Here is a 16,335-nt window from a genome sequence, read left to right as displayed (position 1 = left end):
GATTGCGCACGCGTCGTGCGTAGCCAACCCTCTGCGCGTGCGCATGGACTTCCTTCCACATTTCCTGACTACAATCTCCAGGGTGCACTGCGCTCAGTGAGTCCTATTCAAATCGACCAATCGGCGGTCCGCGCCGCCAACCGGCACCGTGTTTAAACCCCGACGACGGAGGTGCGTTCGGCGTCTCCTGCCTGTAGGGTGAAGGGTGAGATCTCGGACTCGGACCGGCTCACCCGGTGGGTACGGGGTGGGCCCTGAGGCACGGGGCAGTGCGTGCTGTTCTCCGGCGGGGAGGACGCGCGTCCCCGGAGCCGGCCCTGGGCTCCAGCCGGAACCCGTGCCTGGGTCAGGGAACGGGAGGCCTTGGCTGCCGCGGCCCCCGCTGGGAATCCGTTACTCCCTCCGCCGGGCTCAGTTAGGCCGCCGCCTCCCGCCCAGTGAGTCGCGGTCCGTTCTAGTGGCCTCCTCTCCACCCTTTCCTCGCTCTGAGCCGCCCACGGCCTTCAGGCATCTCTGTCCGGGGTGTGCTGCCCGGGCTTGCGCCGCCGAGCCAAGGGCCCGGGCTCAGCCACCGCTCACCTGCCCCTTTCCTCCTGCAGCAGCTCCCGACAGTACCTTCCTCCGAGAGCGGGGACGCGGCTGCAGCCCGGCCGAGAGGCAGCTATGGACGTTGCCAAGAAGGAAGGTAAATCTGTGTTTCAGGGACCTCAGTAAAGACGGACGTGGATTTAATGTTTCCGTAAGACTATTCATTCATTGAGTGCTTGTCTTATGCGCTGCATCCGTCAAACACCTGGTCCTGTTTAATTTTTTCTACACACACATACACACCCTAAACCTACACTTTAAGTTCCACCGCGGCAGGGATTCTTATCTTTTTTTTTTTTTTTTTTTTTAAACGCAGATATCCCCATGCTGTGTTCGTTAAATTGAATTTATTGTTTCCTTGTTTGTCACTGGCTTCTGTTGCTAAGACTTGCTTAGGATTTTGGGGACCCTGTTAGTGAGTGAGCCTGGCCCATAACTTCCCTTTCTTTTTCTCTCTTTGTGTGGGTTGGTTATCGAGATGAAGGTACAGGGTATGAGTGAGGGTACAGATTCACAAAATAAGTTGTGGCTGACCCTCAGAAACCTGGGAAATCTGTTCCAGGATCCCCTGGATACCAAAATTCACAAACACTCAAGTGTCTTATATTCAACAACAGTGCTTGCATATAATGAACGCACACTCCCATCCTGTGCATGTGAAATCATTCCTAGATATAATTAATACCAGTGACATGCAAATGCTATGTAAATATTTATTGCACTGTGCTGTTTAGTGAGTGATTGCAAGAAAAGATAGCCTGTATGTGTTCAGTTACAGATACAGTTTTTTCTCAAGTATTTTCAGTCCACTGTTGGTCAGATCCGTGGATGTGGAATCCGGGGAGATGGAGGGCCAACTGTAGAGCCCACACCCCCTTTTTCTCTTAAAGCCTTTGGCCACCCTTTTTCCTTTGGGCCTCGTGACTTCTGTGTGAGGCAGTAGACTGGGCAGCCAGGTGTCCTTGGCTTCTCCATTTTGCAGAAACAGTCCTGGAAGCTTTCCATCAGAGTAAACAGCCTCTCGATTCGCCCAGCTGTCCAAGCTGAGGACCCCCGCCCCACATTTGCACCCAATTCCCAATTACTGAACGTCACGTGGGTTCACCTACTGTCTTTGAGCTCCGTCCAGATGCCCTGTTCTCAGCCGTTGTAACTCCCTGTGCCTGTTTGTTAGTTTCACTTTGCCCAATGTGAACATTTGCAAGTTCAAGAGCTATCACTGCGTCCTTGCTGATGTGCTTTGCTATTTTTTCACAGGTGCCCCCACCTCCACTTAGCGTTGTGCAAGCCTGGTGCCCCCGAAAGGGCAGGTGGCATGGACGTCAAGGCTGCAGCCTGTTGGTGAATGCTCGCAGGTTTGCAGAGTAGTGGAGTCAGCCAGCACTAGGCCCCTGGGAGCCAGACTCGGCACCCGGCACGGAACACTGCTTCCCTGCCTCTGCCTCACGGTTCTGTCCTTCTATAAGAGCCATTTGGAAGTTTCTGGAAGTGATCGATCAGATTGGCTTCCCAGGTTCAGATTCTGAAAAGTTAAGTGTTGTCTCGGATCTGTCCCTCAGTCGCTCCTTTGCCCCGCCAAGGGCCAGTGTAGCCATCGCTGTTGTGAGAATCCTTCCAGACATAGTTTGTGTGAATGCCAGCAGTATGTACAGTGTTGACTGCGTCCCTCTTCTACGGCACATAGGACCCTGTCCTCCTGGATTCTATTCGATTCTATTTGATTTTTTGGAGACAAGATCTTGCTGTGTAGCCCAGGCTACTCTGACAGTCATGTGCTCCTCCTGCCTCAGCTTCCTAAGTAGTGGGATTACAGGCGTGCGCCACGATCCCCAGCTGCTTCTGGTGTTGTACGACTAGTCTATCAGGACAGTTACTGTGTGGCACATAGAAAGAGCATTGTTCCTCCTCGATCGTCCGCGTGGTGGTCTGCGTAGGGATGGACCAGACTCATTTTAGGTGCTGGGCGTCGCTGCCCGGCTGTTATAAATCCTACTGTGCACATCACACAGCAGCCGTCTGTGACTGATGGCGGACGTGGGCACACAAGTGGGCTGGCCAGGCCGCCAGGCCTGTGCCCTCCTCAAGGGGCACCGACCCGCCCCAGGGCTTGCCTGCAGCTCGTCATTTTATTTGTGTCAGTCTGGTAGATGAAAAGTGAGATCTCGGGGTAAGTCTGCTCCTCGTGACTTAGTTTTGAGCAAGATGGAGCTTCTAAGAACGTCTTATTTTCTGTGGATGTTATCTGCATTATACTTTCTGTCTTTCCATTAGGTGATTGTTTTCTCATCATAAATTAGCCTTGTATGTGCTCAGCTGCAAATGCTGTTTTCCCTGAGTTTTGTTTAAGTTAGCTTGTTGTGACTTTTGCCCTGTACAGATTTTACAAACTTTCATCTTTCTGAAAATCAGTGTTTGACCGTGGGACATCTAGTGCGGTGCCACAGCTAGGCCTTCTCGGTTTCCTCCCTGTGGGCTCTGCTGCCCTGTCTGTAACCACAGCATGTGTGCGCTGCGACACTGTGGCTTTGCCGGGCCCCGTGGTGCTGGTTAAGGTGTCCAGGGCAGCGTGGAGGTCGTGGTGCCTGCTGACCTCGCTCTGTGCCTGGCTTTAGTGGAGTCGCTCTCGAAGTTTTCCGTGAAGCCCAGTGCCAGCTCCTGAGCTAGTTGACGCACAAGTGGTGGTCACTGATCTTGTCTGTTTGTGGCTCTGTGATTTTCTTCCTTCCAGACACGTGACAGATGATATCCCGCCTCACTTGCAGGTAGCTGTGGCGCGGGGATGTTGTGTTGTGGGCCTTCCTGTTCGGGGTCTCCAAGACTGCTTGGAGTTAGTCTTGGCCTCGTCCTGCTGCGGAGACCGGAAGTGGTCCTGGGGGGGCTCTGCCAGCCTGCGACCTGGGAGCGTGAGCACTAGGTGGTTTCTGCTTTAGCCCCTGGGGCTTTGGGCTTGTCCCCTGACCCGCTGATGCCTTCTGTCTTGAGAAGCAGTGCTTCTGGTTTTCCCCCTGAACCTAATTTTGGCTTTTGAGCTGAGATGGGTCCTTCTTTCTAGGATAAAATATATGCGTTATTTTTTTTATTAAGAGCCTTTAAAACCAAGAATATACGTTCTATTTCACCACGTGTCTCTTCAACATGTGAATGGGTCGTGCTGCTGGGCTGTGTTAAGTTAGCTCTTTAGTCCTGAGACGAAGCCAGGCTGTTCACAGCGCACTGCGAGCCTTACACACGTGGGCGTGGGGTGCTGGCTCTTCCGTGGGAACAGCTGAAAGAAACAACATATATATATATATATATATATATATATATATATATATATATATATATGTTGTATGTATATATGTGGTGTATATGTATATAAAAAGTTAGTTAAGATAGTTACACTACCGATTCCTTTGAGCTCACTGAAGAGAAAGCTTTGTGCTGGTGTTGTTCAGACCATTGAATGCGGGTGTCCTGTGCTCCGGGTGACTGATCTGGGGGTGGCACCGTGCAATGTATGCACCATTGCTGCCCCCCGATTGACGTGTTTTGAAATTGTTTTAGTTTTTTCTTCTCTTTCTTCTCCTTAAAATTTGAAAAATAAATAAATATCCGACCAAAAAATTATAGTTAATCTTTGTAATATAGTTAGTCTAGCTAATGTTTTTCCCTGACATAAATAAGACTGGTTTGTAGTCATGTCCCGTCGGTCCCGTCCCATCCTGTCCTGTCCCATGTTGCCCCCATCCCCCTTCGCTCTGAGCTACATCCCAGCCTTTCTTTTTTTTTTTTTTTTTGTCTTTTTTCTTTTTATCGGTAATGGGGATCGAACTCACGACTGCCTGCTTGCCAGGCAGGTGCTTATGCCGCTGAGCTAAATCCCTGGCCCTTGTAGCATCCTTTATTGAAAAACAATTCTAGGATTTTGGTGTCACTGTGAAGGAAGCGGAAGGTTTATTTTCTCCTGTTTTCTGGAGCACTAGGAATGATATGGAGTTACATATTCTTTAAAGGTTTCGTAGTTATTTGTCCTATGAAACCAGGTAAGACTTTCTTAGAGGAGAGCTAATTAATGTATTTCACCTGTTACTTTATGACAATCGAGCAATTAGAACTTATTGTGTCTTCTGGATCAGCTTTATAAATAAATTTAAATGAAAAGTTAAATATTTTCCTGGCAAGTGGCCCATTTCAGCCAGATCTGTGTAGGTTTCTGTGCATGGAGCCGAGCAAAGTCACTTATGAAGCCTTTATTTTTCTTTCTGGCGGCCCCCTCCCTGGTATGTATTGGCACTCTTTAGCAGGACCCCTTTTTGGTGTTTGGTCCGGAATCCGTAGCCTCCTGTGTGCTAAGCATGAGCCCCGCCATTAGCCTCGCCCCAGTCTTTGTATGCTCTTCCTTGATTAAGTAAAGCTCCACAGCTGATGATACCTAACTAGGATGTATTTTGAATTTCTACGGTATGTCAGTACCGGAGGCTAAGACCTTGCTTGTAGTTTAGCTGGTTTCAGCTCATGACAGGCCTCCTGCCTCAGCTCCCAAGTACTGAGGTGACAGGTGTGTGCCACTGCACCTGGCCTTATTTTTTATGTTGACACAGTTAACTGGTCACCTGGCTTGACCTCGGGGTCCCCCTGCCTCCACGCATGCTTATTTTCAGGCATGTGCCACCACACTCAGCAGAATTCTCCGACTCTGATATAGGGTGTAACTTACAGCGCTGAAGTACCGTTTCACTGCGATTCAGCACTGATTACTGTGTGTTTGGGGGTCCAGGCCTTGCTGGGCACTGGAGGGTGCAGTAGATATTTGTTATCTCAGAGGCACTTTCAGCCCATCTGGGGCCACCAAGTTGAAAGGCACCTACACAGGACGGCGGGGACAGTCCAGCTGTGTGGGAGCCCTGGCATGAGGTCTGGCAGAGAGCCCAGTTGTCCCAGCTGAGGTCCATCAAACCGGAGCTAGAGGTCTGTTAGAGGGAGCTGGACAGATGGACAGACAGCACAGTGGAGGCCACACTGGGGATGGGGATCCCACCCTGCATTTGAGTAATGCTTGAATTCATTGCTGAGAAATGAGCAGGTGTTCTGTAGCTGAGGGGGGCAGTGAACTCCAGGAACACTGAGGTAGCTGGTAGACTGAAAATGTTCTCTACCTGGAGATGACTCGGCTCTGGAAAACGTCGTCCGTCTGGCAATTCAGTGAGATGACAGAAACAAGGCACTGGGCTTTTGGGGTGACTCTGCAATCTTGGAATGTTGGGTGCAGTTTTTAAAAGAAAATGGAAAAATTAAGGTAATCTAGAGCTCTTTATGAATAATGTATAACAATTAAAATAATACGAGTTCCTACTTTGGGGTAAGGTTTGGAAACAGCTCTGGTGGCTGCAGCGAGCGGTAATAGCGTCTTCTGTTTTGCCTCAGTCCTAAGATAACAGTGGCCTTTTCTCCCCCAGATGTTGTTCTTTTGGCCGATGAAAAATTTGACTTCGACCTGTCACTGTCGTCTTCAAGGTAAGCGAGTGCGCTGTGCTCCCTTGCCCGTGAGCACACGTGTTCACTAGGATTAGTCATCCTTCTCTTTAACAACAGTGCAAACGAAGAGGATGAGGTCTTCTTTGGGCCTGTGAGGCATAAAGAACGGTGTATCGCTGCCAGCCTGGAGTTGGGTGACCAGGTCCCCACACAGCCAGCCTCGGCCTCGGTCTGGAGCCCACTCAGCGAAGAGACGTTCGTGGAGGTGTACACAGAGGCGCATCTGCTGGCCCTACAGATAGAGAGCCAGAGCCGCACCCAGGTGGCCCTGGAGGCCCAGCCCCAGAACCCCTGCAGCCAGGGCGTGGAAAGTTTCGTCCAGGAATCAAAGCTTAAAATGAGCCTTTTTGAGAAGGAACAGGAAACCGAGAAAAGCCCCAAGTCACTGAAAAGAGAAACGTTCTACCTGTCAGATAGCCCCTTGGCGGGGACACCACTCTCCAAAGGCCAGCCTGGCTCGCCCGAGTGCCTGCTCCCAGCCAGCCCTGCCCCCAGGGGCGTTGGCCCGGTGCAGAGGCTGCAGCCCCCAGCTCAGGCTTTGCCCAAGGACTCTCGGGTCACCGCTCCTCCGCGTCAGGCCGGGCCTCAGAAGAGGGCGCCCAGCAAGCTGCTGCCACCTCGTGCTCTGGCTGCGAGAAGCCGGCACCTTCTCCTGGGCATGGAAAAGGTAGGACCACAGGAGAGCACTTCTGGGGACCCAGACCCCTGCCTCCACCTCCTGGTCCTGGCCCTACCATGGGGACTCGGGGAGAAGCCTGGAGGTGAGGCCTGGGCTTCACCCCTAGTTCTCTTGAGTTCCTGGCACCTTCCTCGGGAGAGGGCTCCTCCTAGGAGAGCCATGTCTTGTCTCCCGAGCATTCTGTGAGGACCAGCTGTCCTGGGATGTGGCAGCTGTCAGGTGTCCCTTTGGGGGACAGTCAGCCACCTGTGGGAAGCTTGGGGTCCTAGAGGCAGAGGGGGCAGGAGGGGACATGTCAGGCCTCTACTGCAACTTGCTTCCAGGTTTGCTACCAAGGGGAGGGGAGGCCATCCCAGTGGCTGAGCAGGTACCTAACTGGGAGCCAGCTTCGCCCTTGCCTGGGCAGCAGTTCAAGAACTGGCTCTGGGGTGTCAGGACACCACATACAGGCCTGGGAAGTCTTGAGCCACAGATCCCTCTCTCGGCCACCCACGATGCTCCAAGCCCAGGGTGCTCAGCACGGGATCCTGGCGTCTACTCGTGGCATTTGTGGGTGCAGCATGCATAAACATGGCGGGATTGTGTGTGGCACATGTGGATGGGACAGGGTCTGTATGTGGAACACGGGGTGGGGGGCACACATGTTCACAGCGGCATTTTGCCAGACCCTGCAGCCTACCCAGGTGGCCACTGACCAATCGATGAGTGACCAGGGGCCTGCAGCTCATGTGCACCACACAGCCCTGCAGTACCAGTGCATGGCCCTCGTGGGTGGCCTTAAAAATGTGCTCAGTGACAGAAGCCAGACACAGGAGGTGGGGTGTTCCATGAGGAATAAGCAGTTGCATTCTGTGACATGGCCATGCTGGGCAGACTGGACAGACAGTGGGCAGCTGTGTGGCTGCCAGGGCAGGCACGGCCAGGGGACAGGAGTGACTGCTGACAAGTACAGGTTCCTCTCAGCTTGTGGCAATGGTCGTGTAGACAGCAGATGCCCTGAGAACCACTGAGTGTCTGCTTTCACACGCTGGCTTTAGTGCTGTGCGAAGCATGGCTCTTCTTGTAGTTGCTTCTTGGCACTGGGGAACGAACCCAGGACCTTTGCACTGAGCTACAGCCCCAGCCCTTTTTGGTTTCTCAAGACAATGTTTTACTCAATTCCCCATTTATAACCCTCCTGCCTCCACCTCCAGAATGCTGGATGACAGCCCACGGCTTGGCCCCCAGGCTGGGCTTATCTCAGCTTTTAGAGGCCGTAAGGCAAAGTGCTGCTGCAGGCCATCCGGACTTGGGCTCCCACGGAAGCGGCACAGCTCCGCAGGAGCCCTGCCCTCACGTGTGTTAGGGTTTATGCTCTTTGACTTCAAGGGTCAGAGGAAGTGGCTTCCAGCAGGACATCGGGGCTTCTTGCAGTCAGGCTGTTCACGTGGTGTGGGGTGCTGAGGACCAGGGGACACTCTGTGCCCAGTTTTCAGCGTGTGTCGCTGGAACTGGATCCCTTGTGGTCGTCCTGGAAACAACAACTTTCTGGGCCCCCATGCTGGTTTTTTGCACTGTTCATGAGGGGTCAGGTCCATCCCCATGCTCATGCCTGGCTATCTGGGGTGACCAGCCTGCTCACCTCGCCCACACTGAAGGGCAGAGAGCCAGGCAGTGTTCGGGAGGAGGAGCAGAGCCCAGGGTGGCTCTTTACGGAAGCTTGAGGGTCTTTTCTGCGCTCTGGATAGTCCTCACACCTCATGTTAAACCTGCAGCCCAGGAAAGAGGCCCCGGAGAGTCCCCCCCAGGGGAGAGTCGTGAACAAGAAGCAGGCCCGTGGGGCTAGGTGCCCGGACAAACCCCGAATGGCCCTGGACACCTCTGGCCTGCCTGGTGCTGGAGGCCTGGGAGCCCGCAGCCAGCGATCACTCCCTGTCCCCAGCAAGGTGAGTCCATCGGGGCTACAGGGCCGTGACCTGGGTGAATGGGAGCGAGGTGGCAGCCTGTGCCCTGATGACCATGGGGGTGGGACAGTGGGAAGCGGAGTCCACCAGATGCAGCTTGGAGAAAAATCTGCGAGGAAGTCAGGCCTGGCGCTGTGCTGTGGGCCAGCTGTGCCCCAGGTGGGAGCTGGGCCACCTGTAAAAGTGGTGGTGGCCATGCTCTCCCATGGGGCCGCCATGGCTCCTCACAGCCATGGCAACTGCCCCCTCAGTGCCACCTACTGTCCCCCATCGGTACCAGCTGAGCCTTGTGTGAGAGGTGCTGTGGACGTTGTTAAAGCTGCGGGAGCCGGGCCGAGACCGGGGGACTCAGGAGGTCTAGTTGGCACCTAGAGTAGTCATCCCAGCCAGCTCCCCAGGGTGACCCTGACAGCGGCCCCTACACCCTTGGGTTCAACCAACTGCAGATGGAAAATAGTCATAAAAATAAGGTTGGCCCTGTTCTGAACATGTACAGACTTTTCCTATCCGTCCTCTTGAGCTGGTGAGGAATGAGAGTCTGCACGGCATCTACGTTTCGCTGTGAGGGAATGGGAGTGCAGAGGACGCTGCTAGCGTCGGGGTCTGACCTAGGTGGATGCCCAGGGTCCCCCGCACTTACCTACTTACCTTTAAATTCAGGACGAGTTATTACAGTACCGTTTTTTAAAAGTCCCGAGGCCCTACTTGTGCAGAAGTGGGTATGGTCAGGAGTGACTTCATGGCGATTCTGGTTTTGCCCCCCATCTCAGCTGAGGCCGAAGAGCCTGTTAAGGGCCCCTGCGTGTGCTGGCAGCGTCACCAGACAGTCCTCCTCTTCCTCGGGGTCTACCTCTAGCTCAGCGTCCAGCGTGCACCCGTCCCCAGCGGCAGACCAAGGTGAGCCGTGCGCGCCAGGCGAGACAGTTTGTACGGGGCCCTTCAGCCCAGCGCTGTGCTGCGGACACCGGCCGGGGTAACACTGTTCCCAGCCCCACACTCTAATGCTTTTGCCTCTGGTTGGGGGCACACGTGTGTTCCCAGTGCTGAGACACGGGAGGTGGGCACCTGCCTTGTGTTCACATCATCAGGTGTCTGGGTGACTGTCCAGATCCCCTGACTCCTAGGGGGGACCACTTCCCCACTTTCGCACCTGTGCACCCGGTTGTCTTGCCGAGCTGAGGCTGCCATCTAGTGGTGAGGGGAGGGGTCCCTTGGTGGCAGATGAAAGTTGATCTGTTCTTGACTGAATTCTGAGCCCCAGCAGTGGCATATGACCTACGGAGCTCTCAGCACTGAGGGAGCCTCCGGCAGGAGGATTTTAAGTTCAAGTCCTGCCGGGGCAACTTGGTGCAAACCCATCTCAACATGAAAGAGGCTAAGAGGTAGCACACCCTTGGGTGCATCCCCAGGACTGCCAAAAAGAAAGAAGATCACATAACAGCGCCACAGCTGGGGCGGGGCCCGTGGCCCAGTAGCTGAGCAGGCACCTAGCAGGCGGGGCACTGGCTTCCAGAAGGAACTGGATCTTCTGCGGTCCTGTCTGCTGCGTAGGCTGCCCAGGTCCAGCGCGGTGGGCAGTGAGGTTTTGCGAGATGCAGGAAGTGTCACCTCGTGGTAGAGACCAATCAGATCTGAAATCCTGACTGCCACTCGTGGTCAGGAGCCTGTGTCCTGACCGTTACACCCCAGGTGACCGTGTCCTTGTAGGGTTCCCTCGAGTCCTGGGCCTCTCCTGCCATGCCTTGCCCTCCTGTGGCACACCAGGTGTGTGCAGCAGAGGGAGGTGCTCTGGGTACCTTGTGCGCTGGCCTAGGACATTGGACCACTTTGGTGACTGTTTCTTTTGAGAGAGCTATGGAGTGGGGCCTGGTGTGTATTTCTCTCAGCGTCACACCCAGCAGACCCATGTGGGTGGCCATGCACCTTGCACAGCTGTTACTTACTACCCAGCAGCTGTGGCATTAGTTCAAGATTGTAAGAACCCTTGACCAGGTCAGGTGTGTTGGTGCCATATACACACCTGTGATTCCAGCACTTGGGAGGCTGAGGCAGGAGAATTGCCAAGTTTGAGGCCAGCCTGAACTACATAGTGAGAGCCTGTCGCAAAAAAAAGGAACAGTGTCGACCATGTTGACTTATGTACTGGGTATACTGCTGAGTGTGTGTTACCCTAGTTCGCCTGTTATTCTGGTTTTATTTGTTTTGTTTTTTGACACAGCGTTTCTCTATGCAGTTCAGGCTGGCCTTGAGCTCACAGCAGTCTTCTTGCCTCAGCCTCCTAAGTGCTGGGCTTATAGGCATGGACCACCGTGCTGGCTATTATTCTGTTTTAAATTGTGTTTGTGATTAGTGTAACTATGCCTCCTCCTAATTTGAAGCACTCAACTAGTGATGATTTCCCCTTCTTCCCTGCACCCTCTGTCTGCACTGTCCCCTACTGGAGGAGGGGCCCTCTGTCTGCACCGTCACTTCCCTCAGCGTGGCTAGGGCAGATTCTGCTGCCCATGTGATGGAGAAGGGCCCCATCCCGGTGCTGGGATTGAATCCAGGGCCTCTGCACTGAGCTCCAGCCTCAAACCTGTTACCTTTTAAATTTTGAGATCGAATCTTCCTAAGCCACCAAGTTGCTCAGGCTGGGCTTGAACTAGATCCTCCTGCCTCAGCCTTGCAGAGGACTAAGCTTACACGCTTGTCCACCACGCCGAGCTGAGGCGGGAGTCTGACCTTGTGGGGACACTTCCCCACATCTTGGTATCTTGGTAATTACGCTGGGGGTGAGAAGGCACTCGGAGCCACAGGTAGTCCATGGTGCATGTGATGATGATCTGGGGTCATGTGGGGATGGGTGTGCTGGTGCTAATTGGTGTCTTAGTTTAAAAACATCCAGCTGTCACCTGTGTCCTCTTACAGCCAAGTCAGGCACCCAGCCTCTGCCCAGCACTGGCAAGTCGGGCAGTCCAGGACCCGGCACTCTGTGCCAGGCTCTGCCCGCAGCCCCTGCAGGGGTGTCGTGTGGACAGGCCAGAAGGAATGATGCTGCCACCTCGTCCAAGGCGCCCCCTACCCAGCCCCGGACCCCGGAAAGTGGAGTTCCAAGGCTGAGCACCAGCTCTGTTCTGTCAGCATCTTCTGAACTGAACAAAACTCGAAGCCTAGGATGGCGAGATTCCTGTGTAAACTCCAGGACAGAGGCCGTGCCCGTCCCTGCAAATCCATTTAAAATCCCCAAGTTTTCTACCGGTGAGTAACTGATGAGCAGGTGGAGGGGAAAGTCCGGCTCCCGCAGAGCGAGGCGCTCAGGTCACTCCCTGGGGTGCATCCACGTGCTGCCCAGGACTGCAAGTCCCTGGTGTGGCTCTCCAGACCTCCATCTGACCGTGTGCATCTCTCGGTCCCAGGCGGGTCCCCCAGTGGTACGACACCGAAGTTCCTTCGGGCACAGAGGCTGCAGTCGTGGGCGTCTGCTGGCAGGTCAGTCATGTCCGGTTGCTTCCTTTCTTACGTCAGAGGGTGCTCTGTCCCCAGCTCCTCCCGAGCGCTGCCTCCAGGACGGGGTCCTCCCCATGGCCAGAGCACGGCCACCTACGAGCAGGCTCTTGGCCACAGGCGCGCCACTTCCGCCTGCTCTCTGGTCCCTAGCATCCCTCCTGTTGCTGCCTTTACTGTCCCTCGTGGAGGTCCGCTGCCTGAACTCCACCTGCTCTCGTTCAGAAGAGGAGGCCTCACATCTCAAGTCTCCTCCGTGGTCCAGGGTGGGGGAATGGGAAGCATTCAGGGCAGGAGACCTGGCGCCAGGGTGTGGCCAGCCTGGGTCTCCACTCTGGACCTGATGGTGTGGGTGAGGCCCGGCAGTACTGGGCTGGGACACCAGAGGGATGCTCCCGGCTCTCTCCCTGTGGACCAGCCTGAGTCTCTCAGTGAAGCCTCGATAGCCCGGGCTTTGATTTCCTCGTGTTCGTGAATTTGAGCTGCCACACTCCACGGTCAAACCCTGTTCCCAGCAGCGGGAGCCGAGCTGAGAGGCCTCCACACACCAAGGACACAGGAGCAAAACCTAGAGCCGGGCAGCCACTGGCCACCTTACCCACTGCTCAACCCTCGGTTTCCCCCCTGGAGAATGCAAGAGTGGCTCCTGCCCCCAGAGCTACGTGGAGGTGGCACTGGGTGGCATTTTATTTATTATCACTGGAGTCCCTGGTGAAGCCGCAGCATGGGCTTGAGCAGCAGTCGGTGGGCAGGCACTGACCTGTGGCACTTCCTCTCACAGGCTGTAAGAGTCTGTCCTCAGGGGGTGCTACTTAACACTTTCGCACACTTTCCGGCCACTGTACAGGACTGTCCCAGCCTGTACAGTGGTTTGATGGCAGAGGCTAGTACTCTGGCGGGCAGACGTCTGATAGGCAGGCTCGGCCTGGCCAGGGCCCTGCCCGATTCCCAGGCGGCCTTCCTGCCAGGTCCTCACCCACAGGGCACAGACCAGCCCTGGGCTCCCTGGGAGAGCACTGGTCCCTGCCGCTTCACCTCCCCAGCCTTGCCGCTCTGGTCACTAAGAATTCGGGGGAGGGCCACCAACCCTGAGTCCATCACCAGTGGACACAGCCTTTCTTCAGCAGCAGCAGCAACACAGCACAGCCAGGCAGGGCTGCAAGATGGAGGGACGGGAGGCAGGGAGAACCCTGCGCCAAGGCCCCTGTGCCACGCACCGTGGCCCAAGCGGGCACATAGGAGACTGGCACATCCCTTGCCTGCACTGCCAGGGCCACAGGCCTGGGCTTCCCGTGGAGCTTCCCACGGCACCCCCGGAAGACACTCAGTGCTCCCGAGCCTCGCAGGGAGGGTTTTGCTGCTGCCCGGCAGCGCGGCCGCAGCTGACAAGCTCATCCCGGGCCCAGGCCGGTGTGCCCGTGTGGGACTCCGTCCTGCCGGCAGGAACCCTCCTCCTGAGGGCTGGCTCGCAGGCGTCTTGCTTTGTCCAGGCCGGCTCTGCTCACCCTGACCTCGTCTTTCCAGGGCTGTGGTTCACAGCACGCCCGTGAGACATTCTTCGGGTCCAGCTTCACAGAGCCCCGCTGGTGGCGTAAGGACCCCCTCGAGTGTGAGACGGCTGTCCGTGTTGCCTACACCTGCTAGCCGGCGCCTCTCTGGCCTCCCGCTAGTGACCCCCAGAACCGTGCCCAGGGCCCTGGCGTCCCCGCTGTGTGGCCCAGCCCGGCGGCTATCTTCCGAGCCTCGGAGGAGATCCACGGTGGGGTAAGTGCAGGGGCGGCCCACCCCACACTGTTAGCGAGGACCGGCTGGGCGCTCTCTGCCCCCGCTGTGGCTCTTACCAGGCAGGTGCAGGGTGAAGCTGGCCACCCAGGTAGGACCAGAGCCTCAAGGACCAGGTGGCCAGAGCTCAGCATCTTCTGCGGGCTCTTCACTGGCTGCTGTTCTGTAGGTGCCCCTTGAGAGGCCCCTCTGTGCCCATCGGGGTGATGGTCCTTGGTCCCCACCTGCCTCCCTGCCCTCATCTGTGCCCTCCTCGTGGTGCCCACACACCCATGTGTACAAGGCCTGTGCTGCCTTGGCCGTGAGCCTTTGACACAGCGTCATTTCTCCCGTTCTGCTCCCCCCGGCCCCATCCACCACATGCACCCCAAAGGCTGTGGCTGTCCCCCTAGGTTCTCAGGCTCCTCCAGGCTCACAGCTCCCCAAGCTGGGACTCTGCCTCGTCTTTCCCCAGAGACTACAGGCACATGGTAGGCACTCGGGAAATGTTTATGAGCAGAGCCCAGCTCCCTTGATGAGGCTGCGTCAGGAGCCAGAAGCTCTGCCCTGCAGCCCTGCTCCTGGGCTTGTATTTCCCAGCTGCCAGGGAAGGGATGAACTGGCATGGGCATGGGGTGAAACTGGACCAAGCCAGATTCCAGTGGGAAGGGAGCTTGGGAGCCACCAGCCCGCCCGTCAGGCAGAGCAGATGCACTCAAGGTCTGGAAGGGGACTGAGCGCCCCAGGCGCTGGTCTGCCAAGGAGCTGGCAGCAGGGCCGCATGCTTCTGCCACAGGTGGCTGCCAGGGCTTTGCTTCCCTCCACAGCACCGAGCCGGCGAGGGACAGCAACAGAGGGCCCGGGCGCTGGCAGGCGGCCCCCTCACCCACTGAGGGCTTCTCTCCTCCTCCCTCTGTGCCCCAAGCTCTCTGCTTCTCTCCAGAGAAGAGCGATCCTCTTTTGGAAGGCCTCACTGCAGAACCAGCTCAGGACGGGGCCAAGCCTGAGGAGGACCCCCACCCCGTTGAGGTAGGCAGAGGCAGGCAGGTTCCGGCCCACGTTGGAGGTTCTCAGAGGCTAAGTGCCCTGGAGGATGGCTCAGTCCCCGTACCCTGTGGCCCGGGTCTGTCCCATGTTTGGTGAAGGGGACAGTGGGGTTGGAAGGAAGGGTGGGTAGGGTGTGTCCTCAGGGCAGCTCTGTGAGCAGAGCCTGCATTGCCTAAGGTGGTGGCCAACACAGCAGTGCTGGACTGTCCTCCCCTGCTCGTGGACATTGGGCTAGACCAGCTCACCATCTCTCCCCCGGCTGAGAACCAACCTGCAGCCGAGCTCCTGCTCATCGACCTTGGTGGCACTCCTGGAGTGCCCTCTGAGCCTGCAAGCAGACCCCTGATCGACCTCACCGCCAACACCCCAGACATGAGCAGACACGGCGGGTCTAAAGCTGTGCAGGCTGAGGGACAGGTGAGACTGACTGACTGTACCGCCATCAGCCTGGGTGCTCTTTGTCCCGGGCACCTCGCATCATGCTGCCCATTGTACCCCCAAGGGCTCAGGTCCCAGCACATGACTCACCTTGGAGGTCATTGCTGCCATTGATGTGTCCCCCCAGTGCACTGTTGGGGTCCAGGGTTGGTGGCCCCAGCCCCGTAGCCCGTGCCTGCGAGAAGGCAACTGTGTGTCCGTACCCCCAGCATCTCGGCTGTGATGCTCAGTTTCCTGGCCTCATCTCTGAACCTGGGGTGCGAAGCCGATTTCCCAGCTCTGAGCCCGGGTGGATCTGGCACACAGGTCACCGTGGCGTCGTGTGTATGTGGGGGGACACGTGGTGGCAGTGCAGGCGGCAGCCGGCTCATCTCTTTGTTCTTCAGCAGCTCATCGACCTGTGCTCCCCGCTCATCCAGCTGAGCCCCGAGGCTGACAAAGAAAACCTGGACTCGCCCCTTATCAAGTTCTGATGAGAGTCCTCCGGCTGCCTGCCCCACTGCGAGAAAGGAATGGCGGGCCCTGCAGTGGCTCTGGCCTCTTAGAGATGCGGTGCAGGAACCCGGTGTTCTAACAGGCTCTGCGTGTTTGCTGTGCCGGGGAGGGCGGCTGGGGCCACTTCTGCCGCCTTAGCTCCTCTCCTTCTATTTCTGGGCTGGGACGCAGCACTCTGAATGAAGAATTTAAGATTTCTGTATGTAAAATAGCCAGCACCTAATTTTAAAGTTAAATTTGTATGAAATGTTAAATAGTCTAGATTTAAATTAAGTTGTAAAATAAAAGTATCAAAACATAGTTTTGAAGCTTACCTTGATTTTCAAATGTATATAACTATATTCCCATCTCACCCATCGCTATGCGAGACCCAAATTATCT

General features: G+C 56.0%; 1 protein-coding gene and 1 long non-coding RNA gene across 7 annotated transcripts; one reads left to right on the top strand and one right to left on the bottom strand.

Moving 5' to 3' along the window:
• The first annotated feature begins 4 nt into the window (after window positions 1–4).
• On the top strand, window positions 5–16,254 carry Gtse1 (G2 and S-phase expressed 1). 6 transcript variants are annotated; one of them, XM_013158638.3, is made up of 12 exons: window positions 5–171; window positions 600–685; window positions 6,027–6,084; window positions 6,163–6,772; window positions 8,539–8,709; window positions 9,498–9,624; window positions 11,638–11,967; window positions 12,126–12,198; window positions 13,738–13,977; window positions 14,802–15,003; window positions 15,199–15,438; window positions 15,846–16,254. In XM_013158638.3, the coding sequence occupies exons 2-12, from the start codon at window positions 664–666 to the stop codon at window positions 15,930–15,932; spliced, it is 2,160 nt and encodes a 719-aa protein (XP_013014092.1). In that variant the 5' UTR covers window positions 5–171; window positions 600–663; the 3' UTR covers window positions 15,933–16,254. The 6 variants fall into 6 exon arrangements, with proteins under 6 accessions (XP_013014092.1, XP_063099832.1, XP_003461998.2 ...); XM_063243762.1 differs by having other exon boundaries at window positions 151–171; window positions 603–685; XM_003461950.5 differs by having other exon boundaries at window positions 157–236; window positions 15,849–16,254.
• On the bottom strand, window positions 1,288–15,849 carry LOC134474860 (uncharacterized). The gene is made up of 2 exons (XR_010045750.1): window positions 15,550–15,849; window positions 1,288–3,853 (listed from the first exon to the last, which is right to left on the bottom strand). It is a non-coding gene; the product is annotated as an uncharacterized LOC134474860 (long non-coding RNA).
• Window positions 16,255–16,335: the final 81 nt, after the last annotated feature.

This window comes from Cavia porcellus, unplaced genomic scaffold (genome assembly GCF_034190915.1).
Source record: "Cavia porcellus strain 051 isolate PalLab524CR breed Dunkin Hartley unplaced genomic scaffold, mCavPor4.1 scaffold_40, whole genome shotgun sequence".
NCBI classification, from domain to species: Eukaryota; Metazoa; Chordata; class Mammalia; order Rodentia; family Caviidae; genus Cavia; species Cavia porcellus.
Note: the sequence above shows the minus strand (reverse complement) of the source record. Positions and strands in the feature narration are given on the sequence as shown.